This window comes from Corapipo altera, unplaced genomic scaffold (genome assembly GCF_003945725.1).
Source record: "Corapipo altera isolate COAL_440 unplaced genomic scaffold, ASM394572v1 73, whole genome shotgun sequence".
Classification (NCBI taxonomy): Eukaryota; Metazoa; Chordata; class Aves; order Passeriformes; family Pipridae; genus Corapipo; species Corapipo altera.
In genome coordinates, this window is record NW_020884957.1 from 812,108 (window position 1) to 837,568 (window position 25,461).

At 37.6% G+C, this 25,461-nt stretch overlaps 1 protein-coding gene across 6 annotated transcripts in view; it reads left to right on the top strand.

The window, feature by feature from the left end:
* FBXL7 (F-box and leucine rich repeat protein 7) overlaps positions 1-25,461 on the top strand; it is a 316,213-nt gene that overhangs the window by 173,259 nt on the left and 117,493 nt on the right. For 4 of the 6 annotated variants that reach the window (XM_027663789.1, XM_027663792.1, XM_027663793.1 and 1 more), the window contains one exon: positions 4,600-4,689. In XM_027663789.1, coding sequence (XP_027519590.1) covers positions 4,600-4,689 — 90 coding nt within the window. Of the gene's footprint in view, positions 1-2,587; positions 2,619-4,599; positions 4,690-10,589; positions 10,708-25,461 lie in introns of those variants that run through there. The other 2 variants (XM_027663795.1, XM_027663794.1) reach the window with 2 other exon arrangements.

Consider the following 25,461-nt stretch of genomic DNA (forward strand, 5'->3'; position numbering starts at 1 on the left):
TCAGGCCCTGTACTCTTCAACATTATAAATGACTTGGACGCAGAACTGAAAGGGATACTAAGCAAGTTGGCAGACAACACAAAACTGGGAGGAGCTGTTGTCTTCCTTGAAGGCAGGGAGGCCCTGCAGAGAGACCTCGACAAATCAGAGGGTTGGGCAATCAGCAACCATATGAAGTTCAACAAGGGAAGGTGCTGGATTCTGCACCTGGGATGGGGCAACCCTGGTTGTATGTATAGGCTGGGCAATGAGATGCTGGAAAGCAGTGCTGTGGAAAGGGAGCTGAGGGTCCTGGTCAGTGGCAAGTTGAATATGATTCAGCAGTGCCCTGGCAGCCAGGAGGGCCAACTGTGTCCTGGGGGCATCAGGCAAAGCATCGCCAGCCGGTCGAAGAAGGGGATTATCCCACTCTGCTCTGCACTGGGGCAGCCTCACCTTGAATATTGTGTGCAGTTTGGGGCACCACAATATAAGAAAGATATTAAGCTGTTAGAGAGTATCAAAAGGAGGGCAATGGAGATGGTGAAGGGCCTTGAGGGGAAGCTGTATGAGGAGCTTCTGAGGTCACTTGGTCCGTTCTGCCTGGACAAGAGGAGACTGAGGGGAGACCTTATTGGAGTCTACACCTTCTTCATGAGGGAAAGAGGAGGGGTAGACACTGATCTCTGTGGTAACTGGTGAGAAGACCTGAGGGAATGGCCTGAAGTTGTCTCAAGGGAGGTTTGGATATTAGAAAGAGGTTCTTCACCTGAAGGGTGGTTGGGCACTGAAATACGCTCCCTAGGGAAACAGTCACAGCACTAAGCCTGACAGAGTTGAAGAAGTGTTTGGAAGATACTCTCAGGCACATGGTATGACTCTTGTGGATGGTCCTGTAGAGGGCCAGGAGTTCGATTTGATGGGTCAAAAGGGACCCTTGTGGGTCCCTTCCAACTCAGCATATTCTGTGATTGTGTGACTCGCTGCTGGGACCCATTTTCATGTATCATATAGGTCAGTGAGCCTTGTGTATCTTATGATTTGCATCACATAAGCAGTTTCTATTTATGCTGGCTGGAAGTGCAATAAATGAGGAAAACAACAAAATGCACCAGAAGAGGTGGCAGTCATACAGTCAGAAACACTGTCCGAAATATGCTTTGCGTATGTGCTTCTGAAAATGGTTTCTTGCTCTCATACAGTTATAGCCTGTGTTTTCCCAGGTAAGTTTAAATTGCATTGATTATGTCCTGACTGACTTGTGATATCTTTGACACTTCTTGGCAGTGAATGTGACCGGCGGAATCCAGTTTGCTCTTCACGAGTTCACGCTGTTTCCTTTCCAATATTTATCAACTGCTTCTATTCGGCTAAGATTCCTTGTGTGTTCTGTCTTACTTCTGTCCTGCAAGTTTTGACAGCCTGAAATATATTGATAGAGGTGTTTCAAACTCTAGTTTAGTATACCTTTGAAATAAAGATTATAACTTTCTATACAAGCAGCAGTGAAAAGCTGTTGCTTTATTTCAGCAATATTGAAATGGGGAGTAAGACCATCCAGTTCCATGCAGAACCTTCTGGTGGTGTTTCATTAGTTAGTACATAGGATCTCTTTTATTATCATAGGTATTTATTCTGTTCTCATAGCAAAACTGAAGACGCAAATGCTTTTAGAAAACAAAGCTAATATTTTAGTCAGTATAGCCATCTGTGATAAAAAGAAAATGAAACGCATTATTTTAATAGTCATGACTCAAAAGAGACGAGCTAGATTTAATAAGGCTATAGGGCTATTCAGTAGAAACACATCTATGACTAAAAATCTTCCATGGGCTACAAAGGCGGAGACAATGTTCAGGGGAAGTACCTGTTATATGCTTATCTTATTCTAACTTTCTTTCCAGCAGGATCAAAATATGATCTGTAGGAAATAGCTTACTAGATTAGATGGCTAGACTCTTGTTCCTATGACTATTGTAAGACTTTAGCACTAGTAGATGGAAAAAAAAATCCATACTCTTGCTTCTTCAGAAGCGGGTCAGAGACATGATTTGAATTGCAACTGTGCAGCTGTGTGATCTTTGCTCATGTTGTGCAGTACATGCTACCTTCACTCTCAGTGTCAATTATGGTGTATTTTAGGAAAATTGTGCTATATCTACCTACTACCATAGTGCAGTTTCCTTTCTTTTGGATTGCAGCTTCCAGATTAGAAATAAAGAACTGTTGACTGTATGAGGTAAAAATCTAGATATAATTGCAGGAAGAACTGTACTCAACCAAAATAGTAACCACTGTATTTTTTTTTCCTTAATGTTTTATTTTAACTTCTTGCAATGAGTTAAAATATGTTAAACTCCAAGTAGATTTAAATGGTAAATATCTAGACATATCTGGAATTTCACAGTTTCTATAGAAGTGTGCACTTGTAAATATGTTACTACTAGGTGTACTGGCAATTAGCAGCCTACAGTGGGTGAAATATTTCTGTTGTGCTCTTGAAGACTTGCTTATATGTGGAGTAAACAGAACTACTATTGATGTTAGTAGCAGGGGGAGATATGGATCCTGGGAAACATTCACTTTGTGAAAAACAACCTATGCCACAGATGGGCAACTAGCAACTCTGCTGTTATTTGGTATCCTTGACTTCCTTCCCCCTCCCCCCCCCAGAAAAAAAGATAATTTCTTTTTTGGAGGAAATCCTGTTTATTGGCTTTGAGGACATAATTTTTTCCAGTTACTCGTTTTGTTTTCTTTTCTTTCTATTAATGTGTTAAGGAGGGCTGACTCCTTGGAATTTTGTTTCCTGCCTCTGCAGTTGCTGGTAGTGGCAATACCATCTAAATATCTTTCTTGTCAGTAATGGTTTGATTATCAGCTGTTGCGGACGTTTCACGTTCTCTGGCCTCTTCCTGGGAAAGAGCATTTTACATCTATCCTTTTCTCATCTGCCTTTCTTCTACCACAAACCTAGTTGTCTTCGCTGGAGAGCTATTTTTGGGGCAGTAATTTCTATAAAGACCACAGTCCATTACTCCAATTCATGTCACAGCTTGAGAGCAACTGAAGTGATATTTTAGAGGCACTGCTGCTTGGTTTTGCTTAACTTCTTAAAAGAATGTAAGAAGCAGTTAGCGAATCTCTGAAAATACACTTTTTTCTTTCTTTTCACCCCACCCAACTACTAGCTTTGGCCATTTATTTTTTTTACTTACTTCTGGCCATTTTAATATCCTTTCTCTACAATTCAATTCACAATCATCTCTCAAATGTGAGCATGTTAACTTCAGCAACTTTATGTGGAGAATGATTCTCTAGGGCTGGCTGACGGATTAAGTGGCAGTACCTTGGTTGTGAAGCAACCTACATTTGCACATTCTCCAGTCGTTTCCCATTAAAACTTAAATCCTTGTTCTGTTGTGGCACCTTTATTAAGCAGACCTCTCCCTTACATCTAAATGTTTTGAAAACCAGGCATACTATAACCCAGAACCCTAAGGAATGCTTGATTGAAATAACAGATCAGAAAAGTCTCTTGCTAACATTCCTATGATTATAGGTTTACTCAAGTGACAGAAACATGGTGTCGGCTTGCTTTCTGCATACAGCCTAATTTTGGTCCAAAAGCTAGCATAGCTCTTAATGACTTCACTGATGCAGTGTCTGTGGCAATAGATAACTTCTTAAAATGTAACAATATTCACTGCATTTCCTCTCTCTAGAATTATCTTTTGTATTGCTGATTGGGTGGTTGGTCTGGTTCCTGCTGCAGAGTAGAATGTATTCCTTGTTAGTAATCACTGAGATGAGAAGAGTGAGTGAAGGGAAACAGAAGTGACTCCTTCTTAGATCCTCACAGGTAAACAAAAAGATAGTTTTGGTTTAGCCAACTCTGTTCTTCTATAGTATCTATCTTGGTTAATATTCTCTTTGTATTTGGATTTCTTTCGTTGGTAACTTGTACCTGGTTTGACATGTGACATATAGGTCTGAGCTCATTGATGTAGGAAATACAGGGGAAGAAAAAAGAAAGAAAATAAGAGACAAAACTTCCATGGGTTATGATGTACAGTTAAAAAACCCCCACAATTAGTTAGAAGTTAGTTAGTTTTGAAGTGGTGTATTACATCAAGCAGTGAACATGGTGCAGGAGAAAATAACAGATACCTTGCTTTCATTTTCATGTGGCCAAGTGACTTGAATAGATGATGTGAATATATAACTCTAAACTCATTTAACTCATTATGAACTTAACCATTTGTTCTAATCTGTGTTAGAGGTATTTGAATGAGTAAACTGAATGTGAAAGTTCCCTTAATGCTGTTAATCACAAACTTTTCATTTACAGTGGAGCTTAGCAAATAAGTAATAAGAGCCTCTTTGGCACAGGAGCCTATTTGCAGCCTTAATACATGTGAAGATACATGTGCTAGAAGTTATAGTGCAGTTAACTCCTACCCTGATGTGTACAAAATGAACATGAGCTGCTTTAAACACAGTTTAAAGCTTCCTGGAATTGTTCCAGGTTCAGATATTGAAGGTCTTTCTGTTTCACTGTTGATACTCATGTTTGTTCTCTCTCCCTCCCACCCTCTACTCCTCCTTCTCCCTTTGCAGGCAAGGGCAGCTCAAGCATCTCATCCGACGTGAGTTCAAGTACGGATCACACACCCACCAAAGCCCAGAAGAATGCAGCTACCAGTGAAGGTAAGCAGCTGGTCCTCATTACCCAGGTCAGGCTTCCCAACAGAATCTTTGTAGTTTTCAGAAGAGGAACCCCTCCTCCTCATTCCTTTTCTGTACACTACCATTGGTCCACTAGAAATTTAAAAACAGTTCTTCCTTTAAACAGTTTTCACTCCTACCTGCTGTAGTTTCTGATTTAAACTTGTGACAAAGGATTTAAGATACTTCTGTGGAGTCCAAATGTAGAGGGTTGAGAGTAATTTTGCATGTCACTTTTTCAGCAAAGGCTGAAAGATTTTATATGCTCTGCTTTTGCAGTTAATTTTTTTAGAATATACTTAATGGAAGCTTTTTAACATACATTCTAGGTCAGTTATCACTCTCTTCTTTTCATACTGTGAGCATCATGAAAATGTGAGTTGTTTGACCCAAGTTTTTTAGAAGTGTATCTATGGACATGAAGCTGACAAAGCTTTAATTAGATCAACATACCTCACCTACAGTTATTGGAGTATGTCATCACCCATGATTAGATTTTTAATGTCTAGGGGAAGGAGATGTCTTCCGTGTCAGTACAATGTTGTACTAACTGGCCTATAAATAGAGAAATGCTGATTCTTCCTTGCTGCCTTCTTGTATGTGGGTGGGTATGCTCTGTTAAATAGAACTCTTTGGGCTTAGTTTTCACAAGTGTGTCTTCTAAGGAAATCATTATATATAGTTTAATGAGGTAAGCTGAAAGGATATTTTTTTTATATTGTACAATTATGAGCCTTAACTAATATTTCTGCTCAACTCTATCATAATGATTTTGTCATCTTGATTGTTTTCAAGTAATAATTCTGATTTCTTACAATTCTCTCACTAAAAATTAAGTTACAAGATGATTGTTGTCAGTCTACCTTTATTTCTTATGGCTAAAAGAAATCATAGACTGTTGAGTAGTTCTAGTTTGGCAAGTCTGACTATGACTATAGAATCTGTTCAGCAAAAGCAGTTCATGTAAGTAATAAATGACCACATATAAATCACCAGAGTTTTATTGTTAGGCATACATAGTCCCACACCAACAACGAATACTTGGTATCTGTGAATCGTGAGAGATACTGGTTTAGAATCTCTACTTTTCAGTGCAGGCAATACATTTAACAATAAATAAATAAACAGTTAATAATGTTGAGTAGTAGACTTCATGATTCTCTAAGCCTTAGATTCAAAAGTTTTGAGGTATCTGAAAAAGGTGAATTGCCAAGACACAAAATAAAGTTAGGAAATGTATTCTCTGTATGACAGGCAGGATTGAAAAAGAAAAGAAACCACAAAGGATTAGTAGAAACTCTAAGTCAGTATATAACAATTGCTTTAAATTTCTCTTCTATTTCAGTCTGTAAAGCATGTTTTTTTTCTTACTTTCAAATCAGATAATGCAAAATAATCCTTTATTAATCTGTAAGATCTATGTTCTTAATGTAGCCCATTGTAGACCTGGTGGATACTAGTGTTGACCCTGAAATCTTCATCACTGGTTTGTAGCTGATTAATTCATTAGTGAGGGAGGGTTTAATGCAGACCAGCAGATGCTGTAGTGGAGATGTTTTTATGAGTTCTCATGCAGATTCAGGAAGAGTTCAGAGCAGTGGAATTGTGTATTCTATACTTGGAGGCAATTTCAGATGTGAACCTAATATTTCTGTGCCCTAGAAGAGTGAGGTTTGGTAAACACTAATTTTGACAACAGCAGAAGTAGCTTCTTCCTCAACCAGTGCTACTGTTACTTTCCTACAATTTTTTTTTTCTCCTGAGGAATTACTGATACAGATCAGTTTAACATAAATTACCTTAATATGGATTGCTGCATAATCTGGCAGATATTTTGAATGTCATAGCCAGGGAGCATAAGAACTCTGTTAAAGGCAAGTGGGACCAGAGACCTGAAGTAGTTTTGGGGCACTGTTGAAAACAGCGCTGTTACTGTAAAGCACACTTATCAACTGTTATGTCTAGATTTTTTTACTAGCGCTACCTCTTTTCCCCATGTACAGTAGACTTACGCTGAAGGAGGATTCAGCTGATCAGAAGGACTCGTACCTTCTGCAAGATGACTAGACTTCTGTGCTTACAAGACTGAATGCTTTTGTACTGTTCTTTTATAGAGTAATGCCAGCTAAGTACAAGAGTCTGATTGTGTTAGATGCTGTAGAAGCAGTGACACTTATGTATTTTGGGGTGTTTGCTCAACGTTGTTTTAACTGTTAGCTAAATTTACCTATTCCAGTCTAGTATTTGCTTGCCATGATACAGTAGTATCTGCCTGCCTCAAAGATTGGTAAAGTATCTCGCCTTTCACCATGAGACTGGTTTACTGCAGGGACAGAATGCTTCGATTCTGCCTATACTGCAAATTCATAGCACTGTGTACTGTCCTATGATCCTATGAATATGCCACGTGTTGTATGTGGTGAGCTGTGTATGTCGTAGCTATGGAGTGGAAAGGACTGTGAAACATTGCAGGTGAACTCTTCTTCACCTACATTGTCATGGGAAATGATCCTAATTGAACAAGTGGCAGACAGCTTCTTTGCATCCTTTTAATTTCTGTTACGAACTGAATTTCTAAGTATCCAGCTCTGTGAAGAGCATAGAATTTGTTTGGGGCTGGAGGCCTTTCACAGCAAAGTAGGAGCTTTCAGCTTTTCAAACAGACCTAACTCTTCCCAGTTCTGCACAGCTTGTCTTATGTTTCTGTAAGACAATGCCTTGAAAGAACTAGAAAGGAAATTTGTGGGACTGATTCGTACAAGCTCTGTGGTACTCTACAGCAGACAAGCAGTTGTGTAAAGTACTACTTTGGCAAGTACAGATTCCCAAGGACTGCAAAAAGATGGCAAGCAGGACTCTTACTTGAAAGAGCAAACAATTTCAGGAAGTATCTGACAGCAGGTATTATCTTGCCATCACTTCAGGCAATCAAATGAACCACACTCTTCATCTTGACTACTGCAACCATGTTATTTGTCAAGTTTCAGTGCTGTGGTGTTTCTCTATGGAATGGGTGCCAGAAATGAGTAACAAGATGCTCGAATTGGCTTATTTGTTCTTCTGGTCTTAGATATGCTGTTAAGGCCACATCAGTTAAATTTCTTGGTGGGAATGGGAAGTGTAATTATGGCCAAAATAATGGTACCCCACTTCACACTGTGGATTAAGAGCATCTGTAGAGTTGTGTAATATTTTGTGTTTCAAAGAGACAAAATGTTTGTCATGCTATTAAATGTGCCTGGGTGAATTGCACATCCTTCAACAGAGAAAGACAGTACGTGTTAGTATCCTTAGCCAAACGAGCTTCACTCAGTGATGCATTGGAGAGGTAACTACTACTCCATCTCTGTTGCATAGAGAAAAGCATACAATACCTGGCAGACCACGCAAACTTTTGAGGTATCAATGATGCACTTGAGAGAGGTGCGAAGGTGAGGCTGTACTGGTGCTGAAACTGGAACCCAGTTGCTCTTGTTGTGTCCCTCACTTTGTATAGGCTTGCTCCAGTTTGCTCTTTTTGTGCCCTCACTTCAGTGAAGGGCAGGTGGCAAAAAACATGTCTGGTACTCTCTGTAAATCACATAGTAAGGACTGTAGAGACTGTTTGCTGCACTTTGACTCGGAACCTTGTGGGTGTGCATGCACACTGATGCCTCCACACTGTCTCCTCTTCTGAGGATGCATTTTTCTTTAACACTGAATATATACCCTGCCTTTTACTTCCTTTCCAGTCTTGGACATAGTCTGCAATTCTTTACCCCATCAATCAATTATAGTTAGAAACTTGAGAACACATGAGTTTTTGCTACCCCCCATTGCTCTTCTGGCAAGTGAAAGACTAAATGGATTTTTGTGGGCCATTTAAATGCAATTTGCTAGACACAGTCTCAGCTGGAATATTATTGTCTAGAACTTGATTTAGAAGATTAGACTAAATGACTGTTTTTGTATGGGCTTACCTTGATCAGGGAGTTTTCTTCTAACACTTACCTGCAGGGCGTGGAATGTTATGTCCAAGCTGAATGCTTCATATTAACTTGACTGACTGTTTTTCAAATAAAAAATCAATCCTGTTTGCACTTCATGTGTAGGGCTGTTAAGCAGTAATCCAGAGGCAGCTTTAAACTGAGAGCTCATGTATTAGCTTCATGTATAAGTTCTATTTTATTTCTCAGTTACTGTAAAATCAAATTGAAGTATTAGACCTGAAGCAAAACACTGTTTTAGCAGAGCAACTCAGTGTGGAAATACCTCTGAATATACCCCGTTAAATCTTTGTATTTTGAATTTTGCAAAAATACAGTGAAGCCAGCTGCTGTATTCTGACGAAGTTAAAACTATCTGCTTTTAGTGATGTTGACTTTTAGGGACCTTCAAAAGTAAGTACTTTACTTGTTCTCTGTCTGCAGTACTCTGAGAATTCTAGAGTACACTGCAATATATATTTAGTGTGGAGATCAAATGCATTTGTTTTGGCAGTACCTGTTTGTATGCATCTCAAGAGGAGAGGTATTTCTTCTGCAGTTTAGATGTGTACTAGGAAAGTCCCCCACTCTCACAGTTGTATCCTCCTTTCTGTTTTGTTTGGGGTTTTTAGTGATTCTGGTTGACTTGATGGTGCTGGGTTTATGGTTGGACTTGATGATTGTAAGGGTCTTTTCCAACCTAAATGATTCTATGATTCTTGGAGAAGCAGAACCTATAGCCTGGCAGGAATAATTATATTCATTAGGAACCATTCCCTGCATTAAATCAATTGGGGGGCAACTGTGTGAAAATGTAGCACTTTGAAACTATGTAATGCTTTAATTACATATGTAAAAATGCTACTTTATACCCTGTGCAAGATGATCCTTGGCTAAGGTTGGTCAAACTGTGTTTCTGTGGCCGTCAGCCATCCTTTTATTGCGGGACCTAGCCAATGAAGCATCTATAGAGAAAAATTACTTTCTCCAGAAAAAAATCGACTTCTGTATCAGAAATCATTTATCACTGCTCTACTTGGGAATATATATTTCCTGAACACAAATTTATTTGGGTTGTGTGCCTTTCATTTCACCTTACAAGCAAGGGAACAAAGTACATATTATAGGATATTTTCAGGAAGGATGTAATTCTCTTAATTTATCTTGGCTTCATAATCACATTCTTTCAAAAGACAGGGTATCTTTTGGATCTCTGAGTAATTTTTAATTTGTTCAATGAATTTAAGAGGAGGAGTTCTTGTATTGTGCACAGTGATGGACACTATGAAAAATTTGGGAAGATGGAACAGGTTCTTTGCTACTGAATGCTTTTGGTATGTAAAATTGTTCCTGGTGGAGAATCAGCTCAAACTGAGATTCAGGTGAGTGTAATACTGATCTTTTTCAAGAGGGAGATAAAAATCTCAGAGAACCAGTTTGCAAATAGATGTCCTTTCTGTGTATTATGATTCACATAAACAGGTAGGTAGCTATGTTTAGTATACTGGAGTTTCACTCAAGCTTTTGAGTGGTTTGTGTAACCTCTTGGGGCGCTGAGCTGAGAATTGTGGCAAAAGACTATTGCAGAAAAGTTTTTCCCCTAGATTTTCTTGATGATTCCTTTGATGGAAAGAGCTCTCTTGATCCTCTTAAGAAATCTTTTCTCACTTCAGTTCTTTACCATTTTTCCTTTCATTTTCTCTTTTACATTAGAAGCTCACTAACCCAGCATCAGAAATGAAAACCTATAGATGTTCTTTCTGGATGAATTTTAAACATGTATAATTTCTATTCTTTTGATGGCAGTTCTTTTCTTTTTATCTCTGTCCTCATGTCTTTGCAGCCTCTTATTGGGTATTTGGGCTTTTGGTTCTACTGCTGAACTACTGTCTAATAGGCTTTCTGTACACCAAACTGTGTCTGAAGTTGATATGAATGCCTGAATTTACCCCTGCTTGCTTGGAACTGGGCAGAGATCCAGTTGGCTTGAAGTGAACTGTGGCTGTTTTGATTTGGTAGTGAAACTGGAGACCAGGTAAGTTTCCTGGGGTTTTGTGTTACTTTTCTAGCAGGAGAGTTTTATAGAAAAGTGAAATGTTGCACTACTGAATGTGCCAAAACAGAATCATTTGAAGCCAAAAAAATTGGGGAAGAATAAGAGAGGGGTGAGAAGCATGACAGTTAATAAATCCAAAACTATAAACACTTTGGCAGAATAGACAGAGCTCACTATTTAAATTCCTTTAACCAACATATCTGAATTCATATGCAAATACAATCACCTCAAGCAGTATGTGGAAGTACAAAGTATGGAGATTGCTGTTAAGCAATATTTTTTTGTGTTTAACTACATTTTTATATGCTTTTGCTATCTACTAGGCAGTGTTCCTGCAAAACTGGTCTGCTAATTATAACAATACAATTGCAATCAGCATTTAAATCAGAGTTCAAATATAAGGCAAAAGTAGTTGGGACATTGGCAAGGTTAAAGCTGCAAATTGAAACCTTACGTTATTCTGGCTAATTTGTAATGAAATACTGTAGCCAAATGTTTAAAACTTGCCCAAACAATACTAAGAACAAATTGGAAAGGTACGTAAAACTGCAGTCTTATTTGATCTGCTGCCTGAAATGTGAGACCTACCAGAGCAAATGCACTTACAGTACAGTTAAAGACAAATGATCCCAATTTAAAAACCTGGCATTAGCTTTTCTAAGTGAGGTCTGATGCTTGGTAGGAGTGATTATGGTTTATTCAATTACCTGTAAATCTGATTTTAAGGAATCTAAGATCCCAAATGTAATTCTTTGGGTAAAATGCTGTACCAAACTACTTAAATGCTGTTATCACAGGGAGATTCTGACACTTAGTTGTTCCTTCTGTTATTGCCTGAGGCAGCTATCTAAAGTAGTTTCCTTCTCTGAAAAGTGTAGGGTAATCTTGAAATATCTGATGATTGCCGAGCATTTTTTACTCTAAAACCCATCCTTCTTGAATGCTAGACTGTCTCCTAAGACTGCTTGAAGAATATATACAACCTGATAATTCATATTTAAATATGTTTGGTTTATCCATTTTTCAGAATTTATGAACTGAGACTAGCAAGTTCATCCAGATTAGTTGATTGAAATAATGAAATAAAATTGGAACAGTAATTTTTTTTTAGCTTTAACTTGACAATCCCTGTTAAGATGCTGTGGTTTAAATTTACTGCACAAAATATCCTGCCTTATTTTCCTTTACCTTATCTTTTTATGTCAGCTTGCCGAATGACTGCATAATTTTTGACTGATACTGCCAACAGTGCCAAAACTAGCAGCATGCTTGAGTAATATGTGCTCAAGAGTTGCTTACTCATTCTGTTCTTGGTTTCTGGGTATTGTGCCACAGTGGCTGCTACTATGCTTCAAGTTCGGCATCTCTGTGTGTCTGCTAGTATTCCTCAGATTTCCTTTGAGATTGGCTGATGAAAATGGCAGTTCCAGAATGGATAATTCTTATGCTTAATTCTGACTACTGGATCATCATTAATTTAGGCAGTTAAAGCAGACTAGACTGGAAGGAAGTATAAACAAAGGTTATAAGCATGAGTATAATCTGATGATAAGCCATCTACATATTCTTCTAGCCTTAATCAACCTCTATTGAACATATAACTTCTGTTGTGGTGGTGTGCCTGATGCATGTTCACCGACTTCACGTTGTGCTACTTCCTTTCATATTTAAGGGTGGTTTTCATCTTGAACTGTGATGATAGATGTGGGAGTTGTATCTCTTGAACCTCAAAGTAAAATTGCCATATTAATGGTTTAAATAAAAGATGAATTTTTTTTTCCTAACAGACGAAAACAATCAGCCTATTAGCTATACCGAGCTAGAAGATTTCTACTCGCTTACTCTGGCCTCTTAGGTGTACATAGGTTTACCAGAAGACAGGCAGGATTTCCTTAGAGATGCATTATAAATGCTTGTTTGTAAGATTTTGTAGTCAGTTTAAATTAACTAGTTTGTTAGCCTCCACACAAGTGAAATATGGAGACTTTTCATGGACATGAGTGGGAAGAAGTTTGGCTTTACTGGATGACTGTAACCTGTCATGCTGCTTGCAACGGGTTGGATATATCATAAATCTCCATTGTAAGTTTTTATCAGAGTTATCATAATGAAATTTTGGGTTGTACCAGTGCCTACTCTAGTCTCTAGTGCTCTTGGTTTTGCCTAACACGAAGTCCATTTCTATCTTGTATATCCAAGAGAGTGAAATTCTATAGTGCTATGAGGTATTTGCCGTTTGTGGAAAGTTTTTTACATTGTTCATTGTAAGTAAATAGTGCTGTGTGGGAATCTCTGAAAGACTAATGTTAAGAGATCTCCAGGACTAGAATCTCAAGTAGCAGCAAATTCTTCTTCCCAGCTGTGATGTTTGCTTAATCTGAAGGTATTTGTATGTTCATGTAAACATTGATTATTTGTTTATTTATTAGACACTGCCATGTTCCCCCCCCCCCCCCCATTAAAATAAACCCTGTCAGGTGGTTTTGAGCTCCCGTTTGAGCAATAAAACCTTAATGTGGCACCCAGAACTTCAGAAGCTGTTCACTGTGCAGAGCAGTCATTCGCCTTGATCAATGAAGGACTTGTAAAGTAGTTTTCCGTACAGAACAGATGCAAATGTTGTCTAAATGATAAAATTGTAACTGGATGCCTTTTGTGGGCTCTGACTTGGAAAAAATATGTTTATTTGACCCTTCTTTATTGTGGGCTCACATAAACCAGAAGCTTGAACTTTGCTTTCTGAAACCATTGTGCTCTCTTACTCTTGCTGTTCTTTTGCTTTTGAAACAAGATTTTAGTAACTTCTTGTAGTCTGAGGCAAAATTACAATTCAATCTGATTTTAACTGTGAGTATATTTTCCTTTTATTGTTTCTGTAGATTTAACTTTCTCAAATTTCTTTTAATACCCTTGTACCTCAGATTCAGTTGTACTACACATTTTCTATCCAGCCTTGCTTTTGTATTTTGAAAGTTTTTGCCATGTAAAGCATGTGACACTAATCAAGAAGCTGATGTGCCTAGTTTTAATGGAGAAATATTCTGTACCTGGCTAAAATTCTCAGTATTCTGAATATGCTTTTGCTACTTCCAGTTAAAAGAATTGACATCAGTAAGTGTCAGTTAGTGCTCATAATTTGACAAATATGTTTTGAGGAAAAACAATTCTCAAGGAAGATTTTTCTTTCTTCTGATAAGCCATTGGATGAATGATAAATCTGCTTATATTCTTCAATGTTTTGTAAAGATCACTTCTGTCACTGTCTAAATAAGGAAGACAGACTCCTGTAGCATTTAGTGGAATCTGAATATTTGCTGGACAATGCTGACAATGTCACCCCCAATGAAAGTGTATCCAGCTCAAAATAACAACACTACCATTCAGTCACTGGGTTCAGATTTCACCAATCCTGTTAAATAGCTATTTGGGATGAAGACGAATTGATATTTTCTTACCTTGATGTGTTAACACTTTCCATACTTTTAATTTTGTTTAGAATATGCCTTTGTATGTAGGGAAAAAAAAACAAACACAAAAACCCCCACAACTCAAAACCACACAGGAAATACTCACCCGCACCTAATATTTTCATGTGTTGCTGTGATGATACCAGTTGTTTTTAAAAATATTGCTTGTAAGGAGAAGATTGGAAGGGTTCAGAAGCAAACACAAGATTTGGTCCTTGTCATGATTATTGATAGATGTCCATTTTGAATTAGACAGCAGACAAATGCTGGTGTGAACTGAAAAAACAAGGCTCAGAACTGATGTAATTTATGTCATGTCCTAATTTCTGTTATTGGTTATTCCAGTTCCGGTATGGACAGGAGCCTAAAGCCAAAGAAATACAAGGGTAGCATCTTGAATTTGGTGTTAAATTAATGCCAAAACTATTAGAGTATTTTTCTTATCCTTCATTTATGCTTTAACTCAGAACTTTAATTACTTCTATGCTAAGTTTTCATCTGCTAATTTTGTAGAAATTGGAACATATGATACTAGAGCAACTCCTTATATATCCCTGTCTGAGAGAAAGATCTTTTCTCATTTATCTTGGAAATACAATGAGCATGGAAGGACAATATGCCATGACCTTGTTACTGTTTAAGATTTCTGGGTCCTAAATTGAAGCAACCATGTTTAAATATGTGATATTCTGGACTATTTGGGAATGAAAAATAATAAAACCATAACTAAATAGTAGCTAAACTATTTACCTGACTAAGGGGAGAAAAGAGGACTGTAGTTGGAACTGCAAGCAGTAAAACTAGGTGAAAGAAACTGAAAAACAGATTGTATTATCTGAAAAGTCATTAAAAAAAAAAGAATGTGGTTGAAAGTATGAGTGACCAAACCTTTGTATTCTACTGTCTGTTGCTCAGTATGATCTACTATGCTTATAAACTTAGCAGACTCAGATACTGTGGAAAGGACAAAGTGTTTCCTTTGTGCCCCTTTATGGAAATTGTCTCTTTACGTGAATGGTTAGCCAGTTCAGGCCAGAGAAACAAGTATTTTGTAGTAGATGGTTTAGTTAACAGCAAATGTAATCATGGTGAATATCTGGAATCTGATGTCTGCCTGGAAAACTGATGTTGCTTGGGTAACCAGATAGGCTTCCTTAATCCAAAAGATAAGTCATAAACTCTGTGTGAAACTTGATGATATTTATCTTGGGATAAATTGAGAGAGTGTGTCTAAAAAATAGTTCACATGTCAATCTGAAAAGGTTGCTTGTTATCTTGAGTTAAATTATACTTTTACTCTAAATTCAAGAGTGTCATTAATTTCAAGTTCTAAGGAAGGCCATATTTCTTCAAAGCTTTGAAGGAGTTCAGTCAATATCTGAGGAAGTCATTGAACCTTGCAGATATATCCCATCAAGAAGTTTCCAGCTGCTTGAGCTGTTCTTGAAAGAACTCACACTAGAAAAGAGGCTCTGTAAGGTTTAAAAATCCGCCCATCTTCCTAAGAAGCTGTTACTTGACTAAAATAACTCATCAAACAGTTATTCCTTTGTTAAAGAGATATAGTAAAATAATACCGTAGTGTTAGTAATAAACCATTACACAAAGCCTCTATGAAAAGAAAATAGCTGAAAATTAAGTGAAAATCTGAGGTATGTTTGTCAGTTTTTTTTAACCTTAGGACCAAGATCATCTTTGATATGAAATGCACTGCTGTCAGTGATATTTGTCTCCATTTGCGTCCTGACACATTTCTCTGTAGCAAGAAAAATGTGTGTATTTTAGGTGCTAAGATGCTATTTGTGTGTTGGGGGTTATTTATTTATGTTCATGTTCATTTAGTTGTGTCCAGGAAACTAAATTCAAGATTTGGATGAGCTTTAACTCTTCCCATCTGTGCGTGTATTGGAATTTTCAAGAAATTTGGCATGGGAGAATGCTAAACTGTGAACACGATGCCAAGCCTCACCTCATTACACACTATATTGCAGTAGTTCGTGGTGTGGGTGTTTACTCAAAAGCTAGAAAGGTTTTGTTGCCTTGGTTGCTTCTTGAAAATTAAACAAGTAACATCAATTTTGTTCTGACTCCGAATATGTTTCAATAGTAATGTGATCCAAATATCCACGGAAAAAATTTGCTTCTCCTTGGACTATAATCTTTTCAATTCTGACCCAGTTTTGTGGGCAAATCTTGTGGTCTGTTAATGGCTTGCTCAGCTCAGAATTAGATCTTCTACTAGGCTTGGAAGTAATTAGGCTCCTGTGCTGTTTTATTGCCATGCTAGTTTAACTTCCTCATTTGTACATTATGTTTGTGTTAACTTGATCCAAATGAAGGACACTCCTGCCCCCACATTTTGGGGCATCCTATGCAGAGCTCTGGAAGGGTGACATGATGCCTTTGCTTACCATGCCAGATGCATTTAGGATGAATCTTCTTAGTGGGGTTGTACAAATTAGCTGAAGCTTTTGAAGCTATCAGGTAGTGGTCAGACTGACTGCCATTAAACATCTGGAAGTAGTTGAAAAATCAGAATTTTCTTTTTTTCCTTGAGGAGAGAATTGTACACTGACAGAACAAGGCCAGGGAAAACTAGGTGTTTAACTATGTTGCACCATCTTGTCAATGATGCTGTCTTACATATCCAGAGTAGGGTAGTCTTCAGATACAAGCATTCAAACCACGAATCATTTGATGGCAAAGGCTTAAAAATAAAAAATAAGTTTATATAGAGGTGTTGAAATACGTGGTCTTATTCTCTGTTTGACCACTGCATGTTGTATCTTGGGCCTGGGTGAAGTACTGTGTAGGAAACTTACAATGATCTTAAACAGTTTTTGTCCTCCCCTTCCTTTTTTTTTTTTCTTTTTAATGAACTTTTGACTGTAGATTTGAACCTGATGACTCCAATTCTTCTGTGTCTAATATTTTAACTTTATAGGAACAGTCATACTTAGCTTTGGTATTGAGCTTGTGACTTGAGTCTCAATGAACTATGATTTAATTTTTTTTGCCCCTTCTGCCACAAGTTCTTTTGGTGCTATATCATGGAAATACCAAACTGAATTTTATTTTGGGGAGGGAAGGGACTGCTCAAACTAAAGGCACTGAATTTAGACTGGGAAAAGGAAGCAATGATGACAAAAGTTAACAAAGACAGTAAACCTGAAGTTAAAAATAAAGCTTCTGTGCTGTATAATATTAAAAAGGCAGGAGTAGGTTTACGTTTCATATGTAGGGGTAACACACTGCTCAGCAGTGATAACAAGGCTATAAGGTATATAGGCCATTGCATTCCAGCACTTGTGCTGCTTTACAGAAAGCTTCTGGTGGAAGCAACAACATAATGTTGATTAACTAATATAGAGGTCTAATAAAAGGAACCTTGCCAGTTCTAGGCGCATGGAAATCTGGAAATGCTAGAAGACTGGTACACTATTGAAACAGTAATAGATTTATTTTTTGGACAATTTTGAGTTTGTACACAATGAAGAATCCTTGAATGCTGGGAAATCCTTGGAACAAGATCTGTGTCAGGACGAACGGCTAATTTTGTTCCAGGCAACAATGCCTTCTTAATGAATAAGTTGGAGCATATGATTGTAGGGATGTACCACAGAACTCAGCTGAGCAAATGCCTTTCAACTGTGTAAAAACATGGATGTCAAAACAGCAAAATTCTTTTATTTCTGTCTGCTTTCCTGTGGCAACAATCCCTCTTTGCATGGCCCTGATTTTACCATTGTTCTGGCAAGCTTTGCAAGATACCAGTAGCCAATATACTAGAAACCTGTCTGATGATGGAAAGACCATGGATTTAAAGACCTGTACGCCTGCCACTTCTTCCTGTGTCATAATCATATCTTGTTTTGCTGAGCACTATGTTCCCTTGGTCACATGGGCGATACTAGACTCCATCCCTCTTAAATTCACCCCCTGGGAAATGTCTTGCTTTTTCTTATTCCTGCACGAGTCTTCCACTTTCTGAATGTGAGATGAAGCTGTCTTCACTGCCAGCTTGTTATTTTCCTGAATGTGCTTGCCAGGCTGAAATGATATACATCATAGTACAGGCTGCTTGCTGCCAAACTTCAGTCGTATATATATTGCTCAAGCTGCAAACTTCCAAAGCAAACACAGAGAGGAAATCAAAATTAAATTAATCCTCTCCAAGGATGTATAAAGTATGGCTGCACTGAGTTTTATGTATTGAGAGCGAGAGGGACCATCGGTTGTGTGGGAGTCAGAAGCCACTGGTGTGCACAGCCCTGTTCTGTTGCATCGCTTGTCTGGCCTGGAGTTGCTTAGTGTGAAGACCTTAATTTTTTTAATGATAGCTAGACAAATGACTTGGCTAAACCATGGTTAACTATGGAACCATAGGGCATTCTTGGCAGTTTGCATTCATAGGATTAAAGGCAAATGAGTCACCAGTTTCTCTGGAGCCCTCAGAGCTGTGCATGTGCTTCATGTAATATAGTCAAAACTTCTTAAGCTGAGAGTGAGCAAAGCTCTGGAGTCTTCAGTTTTGGACTCAGTATGAAGGTTAGGTTGGAGACCTACTGTCTGCTCTACTTGGTTGAGAGGACTGTTTTAGGGACGGTGCTTAGTTCTGTTGTACTGTTGGGTTTTGGCTGGCCAGCAGGAGAAATTGGTGATCGTGGAGCCTTTGATGCCAGCTGTCTCAGCTGACATGAGGGTTGGAGGTGTGGAGTAGTGGCTGATGTCTTTCTCTAAAAAAACCCCGCCTACTGGCTATCCTACTCCATTTTCACACGGGCGAAAGAAAGGAGTACTGCCTGAAGGAGATGAAAATTAAATGAAATTACTTGGCAGAACTTTTTGCAATTGCAAATTAGACTTGAATGTTACTTCATTTAAAAAAAGCGTGGGTTTTTTTTCCTTTTCCCTTTTTTTTTCTGGAGCCATAGGCTTTGGGTTTTGATAGTCTCACCTGAAATGAAATTGTATCCCATATTGTGCACTTATTCAGCAAGAAATGCCTTAACGAGCAATGGCAGTTGTAAATTAATTAATCTACTTTCACAAGCAGAAAAATAGGCTTGATTGCTGGAGTAACAACTGTGACTGTTCTTCACCAAATATTGTGCACAGAAGAAGGAAATAAAAACCTTATCTGTTTTTTCTATAAGCATAAAAGGGCTTCAGCATTGTAAATCTAATATAGAATGCCATCAGTGATCACCATGATCTACCTGCTGCATGCTCTGAAGCTTATTAAATTATTAGGAGCAGTTAAACTTCTGTCTTGGATAATTTAAACGTCTGGTTAAATTGTTTTGAGAAGTAAAGCTGTAACTGAGTGGCTTAATCTTGAGTTGTTCTGGGTGAAAAACTTTGAAAATGAGTACACCAAAAGTAGATGAGTTCAGGTGTTGAAAATGTGCCCTGTTTATCCTTCTAACACAGGGAAAAGCATCTGATTGCAGTCTTGCAATACTAGCTGTTACTGAGACTTTGCTACTACTCCCTGTTGTTGTGGAGAGTAGTAGAGCTTTTCCAGAAGACCTCCTGTGCTGGGAAGTTAGTGGTGTGTTATCCTGCAGCAAATTATTTGTCCCATCTTTTGTAAGCTTAATCTTTGTACATCCATATGTTTTAATTTCTACTGATAGGCAAACAATTTTCCATGGCTTCCCTGCTAGATATGTCGATTTATGTTACTGGTGAAATGAGTCAGTCATTAATCAAGCAAGTAGTGTAGACCGAGAAGGGAGAGTGTAAGAATTATTATCTGTACTTCTTGATGACTGTAAAAGGACTAACTGCTTGCCAGAGTGGTTAACAGAGTTGAAGTAATGTACTGTGAATATCAACTTGTTGATCTGCAGACCTTGAAATTTTTCCATGAAGTACAGAGTCCAGTTGTGAACTTAACCTTGCTGACAATGGGCTTGCTTTTTTTCTGGTATTGATAGTAAAAGTTCTGAACCCTCACATAGAAACTTCTGTTATAGTGACATCTCCACTGAAAAAGGCATTGTTCTGGGGAGAATCAACGAGCTTGTAAGTCTTAGAAACCATTCCTCGAAGCTGTTATTTATCATTTCAGTCCATATCCTCACCCACAAATGAAGCAGGTAGGTGTCTGCCATGGAAGGCAAACTAACAAGATGTAAAATCGTGAGGTTTTTTTTTATTTTTTTAAGTGGTGAATATTAAGTTGTATTTTTAATGGCTCGTTAAGTATAGATATACTTTGTTCTATATGTAAAAAACTTATAATTTGAATAAACAGGTATCCATCAATTTGATAATCTAAATCAAGTTAAGGCTCTGCCTTAGACTGTATTATACTTCGAAAGCTTGGAGCACAAGACTGACTTAGAGCATGTGCTCTATTTGATAGCTGGGTAGAAAAGAAAAAATACAACAGGATGGGTGGCATGTCTTGTAGTAGTACTTAAAGATGCTCAGCAAAATTGCTTTGGGAATTTCATTATTATAAGAATACGATTTCCTTCTTAAAGGTTTGTAAAGTACACCATTAAAATTATTGCATGGTATGCTTATTAATGGAGATAATTTCAAGATATAAAAAGTCATCATTCTTATTGCTTTTTTATTCTTGCTGTTGCCATTTAGTAGATATAAGTGTCTGCCAAACTAAACTGGTTTGTAAAAGTCAAATGCAGGCCCTAGTGAAAAGGATTTGTGTAATTTTAGGTAGTTTATTATAATCCATTAACTTAATTAAAACTGATCATAGCTTGGTTATGGTTTACAGAAATGTCTGAGAATAAAATGGAAGCTGAGTTTTGTCCAAGTTAAATTCCAAAACAGAGTAAGGATTTTGCTTTAATATTTCAAGTTCAGTGCATGACAGTGGTTAGCCAATTTTTTTCTTCATTTTTTTTTTCTAAGCTGTTACAAAAGTTCTTCAATTGGAAAGCTTTTCTTATATGAATAGATACCCAAGTGTACGTATTTGGTAACTACTTCTTGGTAGTATCTAAAGCAAGCACAGGTACTGCAACAAAGAAGCTTCCCTTGAAAGACAGTGTAAAGTGAAGCGTAGCTTTTGCTTGAAACGCAGAGTAATTTTATATTTCCATTAGTGGATATATGCTGGATATACGGTATATATGTAATTATAGCTATTCTGTTAATATATATAAATATAATGTACATGACTGGAAGCTCTTCAGTCTTAGGAGAAATGCTAGCAACTGTCTGGTTCAGACTATGGGAAATAAGTATATTTGCCTTTTCTAGCTTAATTGAAAATTATTCAGGGATATTATGGTGACTGTTTCACAAAAAGAGGTTTTCATATTTGGCTAACATTGTCTTGTTCCAAGTAGCATGGCTTGAAAAGTAGTCTTTTTTATTCCCCTGTCTACCTTGCACTTTTTGTCCTGCATACATAAAACTATAGTGAGAAAATTGTTAACAGTATTGAATTGCGTTACTTTTCCTTTTTCTCCGTCTTATTTTAGGGGCCAACTTATGCTCTATCGAAGTAGACTTGATAAATGGAATTGTTCCAGGTCTCGTGTGTGAAAACTAGGCAAGAATAGACTAGAGAGTTGAAAATCTGCCAAAACAAACTTGAGTGAAATAGCTTGGTTTGTCCTGTGCTACGCTTTCTAACACCATGGGGTTTTTTAAAGGTATTTCTGCCCTCAGATAGATGTGGTCCATCGGGTGTCACGAGAGGCAAGTACCTTTGTAATCAGTGAAGTCCATTCCTACAGCACTTAGGTGGCATTTCAGTAATCTTGCTAAGGAAGAAGGGAACAAGCTAGGCCCAGCCATTCTGATTGAAACACAAAAGCTTGTGGTATTTAAAGTAAAAACTGCCATTTTGCATAGAGATGGCAACAAGTACTACAGTGTCTTAAGAAACCAAGCTTATGTAAACAAAATTATTTCAGAGTTCTTTCACACTGGCATTTCAAATGCCTTCCTTCATCTTTCCTTCATTTTTCAAAGTACTAAAGTACAATATATGAGCTCCTGCCTATATTGAATTTGAAGTACTTTGCATTTTAAGCTGTCTGTTTACCTTTAAGAAGCATCTTGGTAGTAGTTTTGAGGGTTTATGAGTGTACTTCATTAGAAGGGTAATGATTTGAGTAAGTTCAAGGCGCTACAAGACTGAAGTCCAGAAAACCTGACCTATAAGGGAAGTCACTGAAAGATCTATATTTTCTTAGTCTAGGATGATATTGGGAAAGGAAGAAGAAACAAGTGTCTTGGAACACAGACAGAAATTACTGCAAAGAGAAAGTATTAAGATCTTGTCCATGCTTGCTATGAATGAGAGAATTAGATTTTAATATTAGATCACATTTTCTTGTGAGCTAGACTGTGCTAAGTTCTGGTGTCTCTGCTGAGTCATGAAGGAAAGAAAGATTGGCCTAGACATTTGTAGGACTAATACTTAAGTCTTATATACACTTACAACTAACAGCTAACACTGCTGTGAAATAGAAGAACTAAAAATGGAAAGGGAATTTTGCAGACTCTATCTCTTGTCTGCAAGTAACATTGGACTTGTTCACAAATGAATATTTTTTTTATAGTGCTAGTTATAACCTGTAAATTGGAAATTAATTGTCTTTTATGAATCAAGTGTACTCATACTGTGGACAGACTCAGACTATGCCTGCTTATGTGAAAGAGAACATCGTTCCAGTTTTACTACAAAATTCTGGATTTTCCCTTTAGAGAATAGTAACCTAAAGAAAACTGGGATTTGAATTACCTCACAGGCTGGAAAAGCATCTCTGACAATGTTAACTGCCAAGGTAGTTTTCTTGAAATGACTGAGAATTTTTGTAAAGGTCTCCAGGAACCCTTCTTTTATTCTACCTGTTCTGTTGTTGGGTCAACTTTTATAGGCATTAAAACTCTAGTAAAATCTAGCAGAAAGGCACATGGGGAAAAAATTACTTGGCCTTCTCTTTGTATAAACGTGAGACATAAACCAGAACTTAGATGCTCTCCTGTATGTGGGAAGTAGTGAACCTGTTATGTAGTTCATTGCAAGTATGATGCATAGTAAATGAATAAACTATTTTGCTAGAGCAAATATATGTAAATAAAAGTGATCACTGTTTGCTATAGATATGAAGGTCAGGAGATACTCTGTTAGAGTCTCCAGTTAGTAAAATGAGCTTATCAAAGTTTGTAAGCTCTGACTAAAATGTCTCAGGACATTAACCTCACTGTAAAGTTTAGTAGAGTTAGAATTTACTTCCAAATTTTAGATGCTGAATGTCATAATTTCATTCTCTGTAACATTAAAATCCTTAGGATGGAAGGATAATCTATGTAGGAATGGAAAACATAGAAGATTGTCTAGTTTACTGTACGTTTCTCTTGGCATTTTTTTGATGATGATTGCTATCTTGTTGCAGCTTTTTTTTTATGTGTGTGTCCTTGAGGGGCCTGATCCAAATTATGTTGAGTTATGAACCCCATAACATTCACTTTGGCTGTGTTTAATGAGAATTGTGCCTTTAAAACCTTTGGTGTCACCATGAACACAATCTAGGATTGTTTGCAAAAGTATTAGAGCTTATAAAAAACCTGCTTCCTAATTCCCCAATGTCATCCCTCTACTGCTTGCACAGATGCTGTGGTGTGGACTGAGGAAGCAGAGAAAACTAGCAAGCAAGGGTGAGCAACCTGTGAAGAAGGGAAAAAAACAACACAAAAATCTCACCCTCCCTGCATTCACACCCCAAACCTCCAAACACTGAAAAATTAGAAGAAGACATTGTATGGGAAAGTGTTTGTGTTTTACAGCCATCTGTGAAAAGGAAACTGAACAGACATCTGAAGGGGAAAGGAAGATAAGAATAAAAATCCGAATGGTAAGAGTCCCTGCCTAGTCAGGAACAGTGGGACAGGGTAGGAAACCTTCCAGTTAGAAGCAGTGTCTTCTAAAATCTTCATTTTGGAGCTTTTCTGCCTTAATTGATATTAAAACCAGATGGTGCTTGCTCAAGGAGCTACTGTTTATTTTTTGTGGTCGCTCTAGTTGTGATACCAGTATTTCAGGTGTAGTCCTCACAGCATATTTTAGATAGAACCGTATTTGCCTGTCTTTTTGATGTATCAAGGCAGCTTTGGGGCAGATTGCATGTAAGTACTCTTAAGTTGCCTAAGGGATTGTTAGAGGTGAAGTGATGACATAACAGCCAAGTAACTTTGACATTGTCAAGTGTCCCTAATTTTATCTTAAATTCGACGTGAAAACATACTACATGTGTGCAGAAAGATGCCCACAGTTTTAGGGACGTTCTTAGGGGATATCTAGACTCCTGGTATTAGAATACTGAGCATCACAACAGCAAACTCCTATTGTGGATTTTGCTATGATTTAACCAGCCCATTAATTATCTCATCTCATCACACAGTTCTCTTTGGGTAATGTGCCTCATGCATGTCATGTGTACTTCTCTCTCTTGAATGAAGGTTAAAAAACTGAAATTTTTTGTCTTGTAAATGGCTACTGTTCAGTATAGTCCAATTTGGAGGAAAAGGAGAAAAACTAATAGGCCTCTGATGTTTATTTTCCGACTCTGGAGGGCTTGACTTTACAACTCTTCTAGTATATTTAAATGCAAAAAAAGCATATGATTCTAACAGTGGTCAGTCCCGTTGCACAGACAACTGACCAGAAGAGCCAGATCCAAACTTCTGGCACGTGGATTTAGCTCCCAGCTTTCTTTCAGACTAATTCACATTTCCTGATTTCTGCACCTCCTTCTAGTTTTTGCACGGTTACGGGCTTAAATTTTTGAACTAACGCTTAACATACTTTAAATAAAAATATATATATACTGGGTTTCTTAAATGCCATATTTAAAAATATTTTGGCCTACCTGAACCTCTGTGTCTCCTGTAAATCGTATTGGTTTCTGTGGAAATTAGATTATAGTGTATGTGAATGTATTCTCATTCTGTTGTGAACAAACAGGAAACAAAGTGTATCTGTAAACTTCACAGCCATCTTTCTTTCAATTAGCTATGATTTCTGTGAACGTAGGGTCCCATTTGCTATGACTTCTCTAGGTAAGAGAAAGGAATGGGTTTGTAGTTTGCCTTACTACTGAACTCAGGCCAAATAGTGACTAATGAACATAGCAGATGTTTCTCTTTTTGAAGACTGTTTTTGGAAAGAACTTTATTAAACAATTTATCCTTCCTCCCAGGAGATAATAGGACAGCAGTGTAGCTGAGTTCTGACAATTCATTACACGAGAAAAAAATATTAATGTTGATCCTT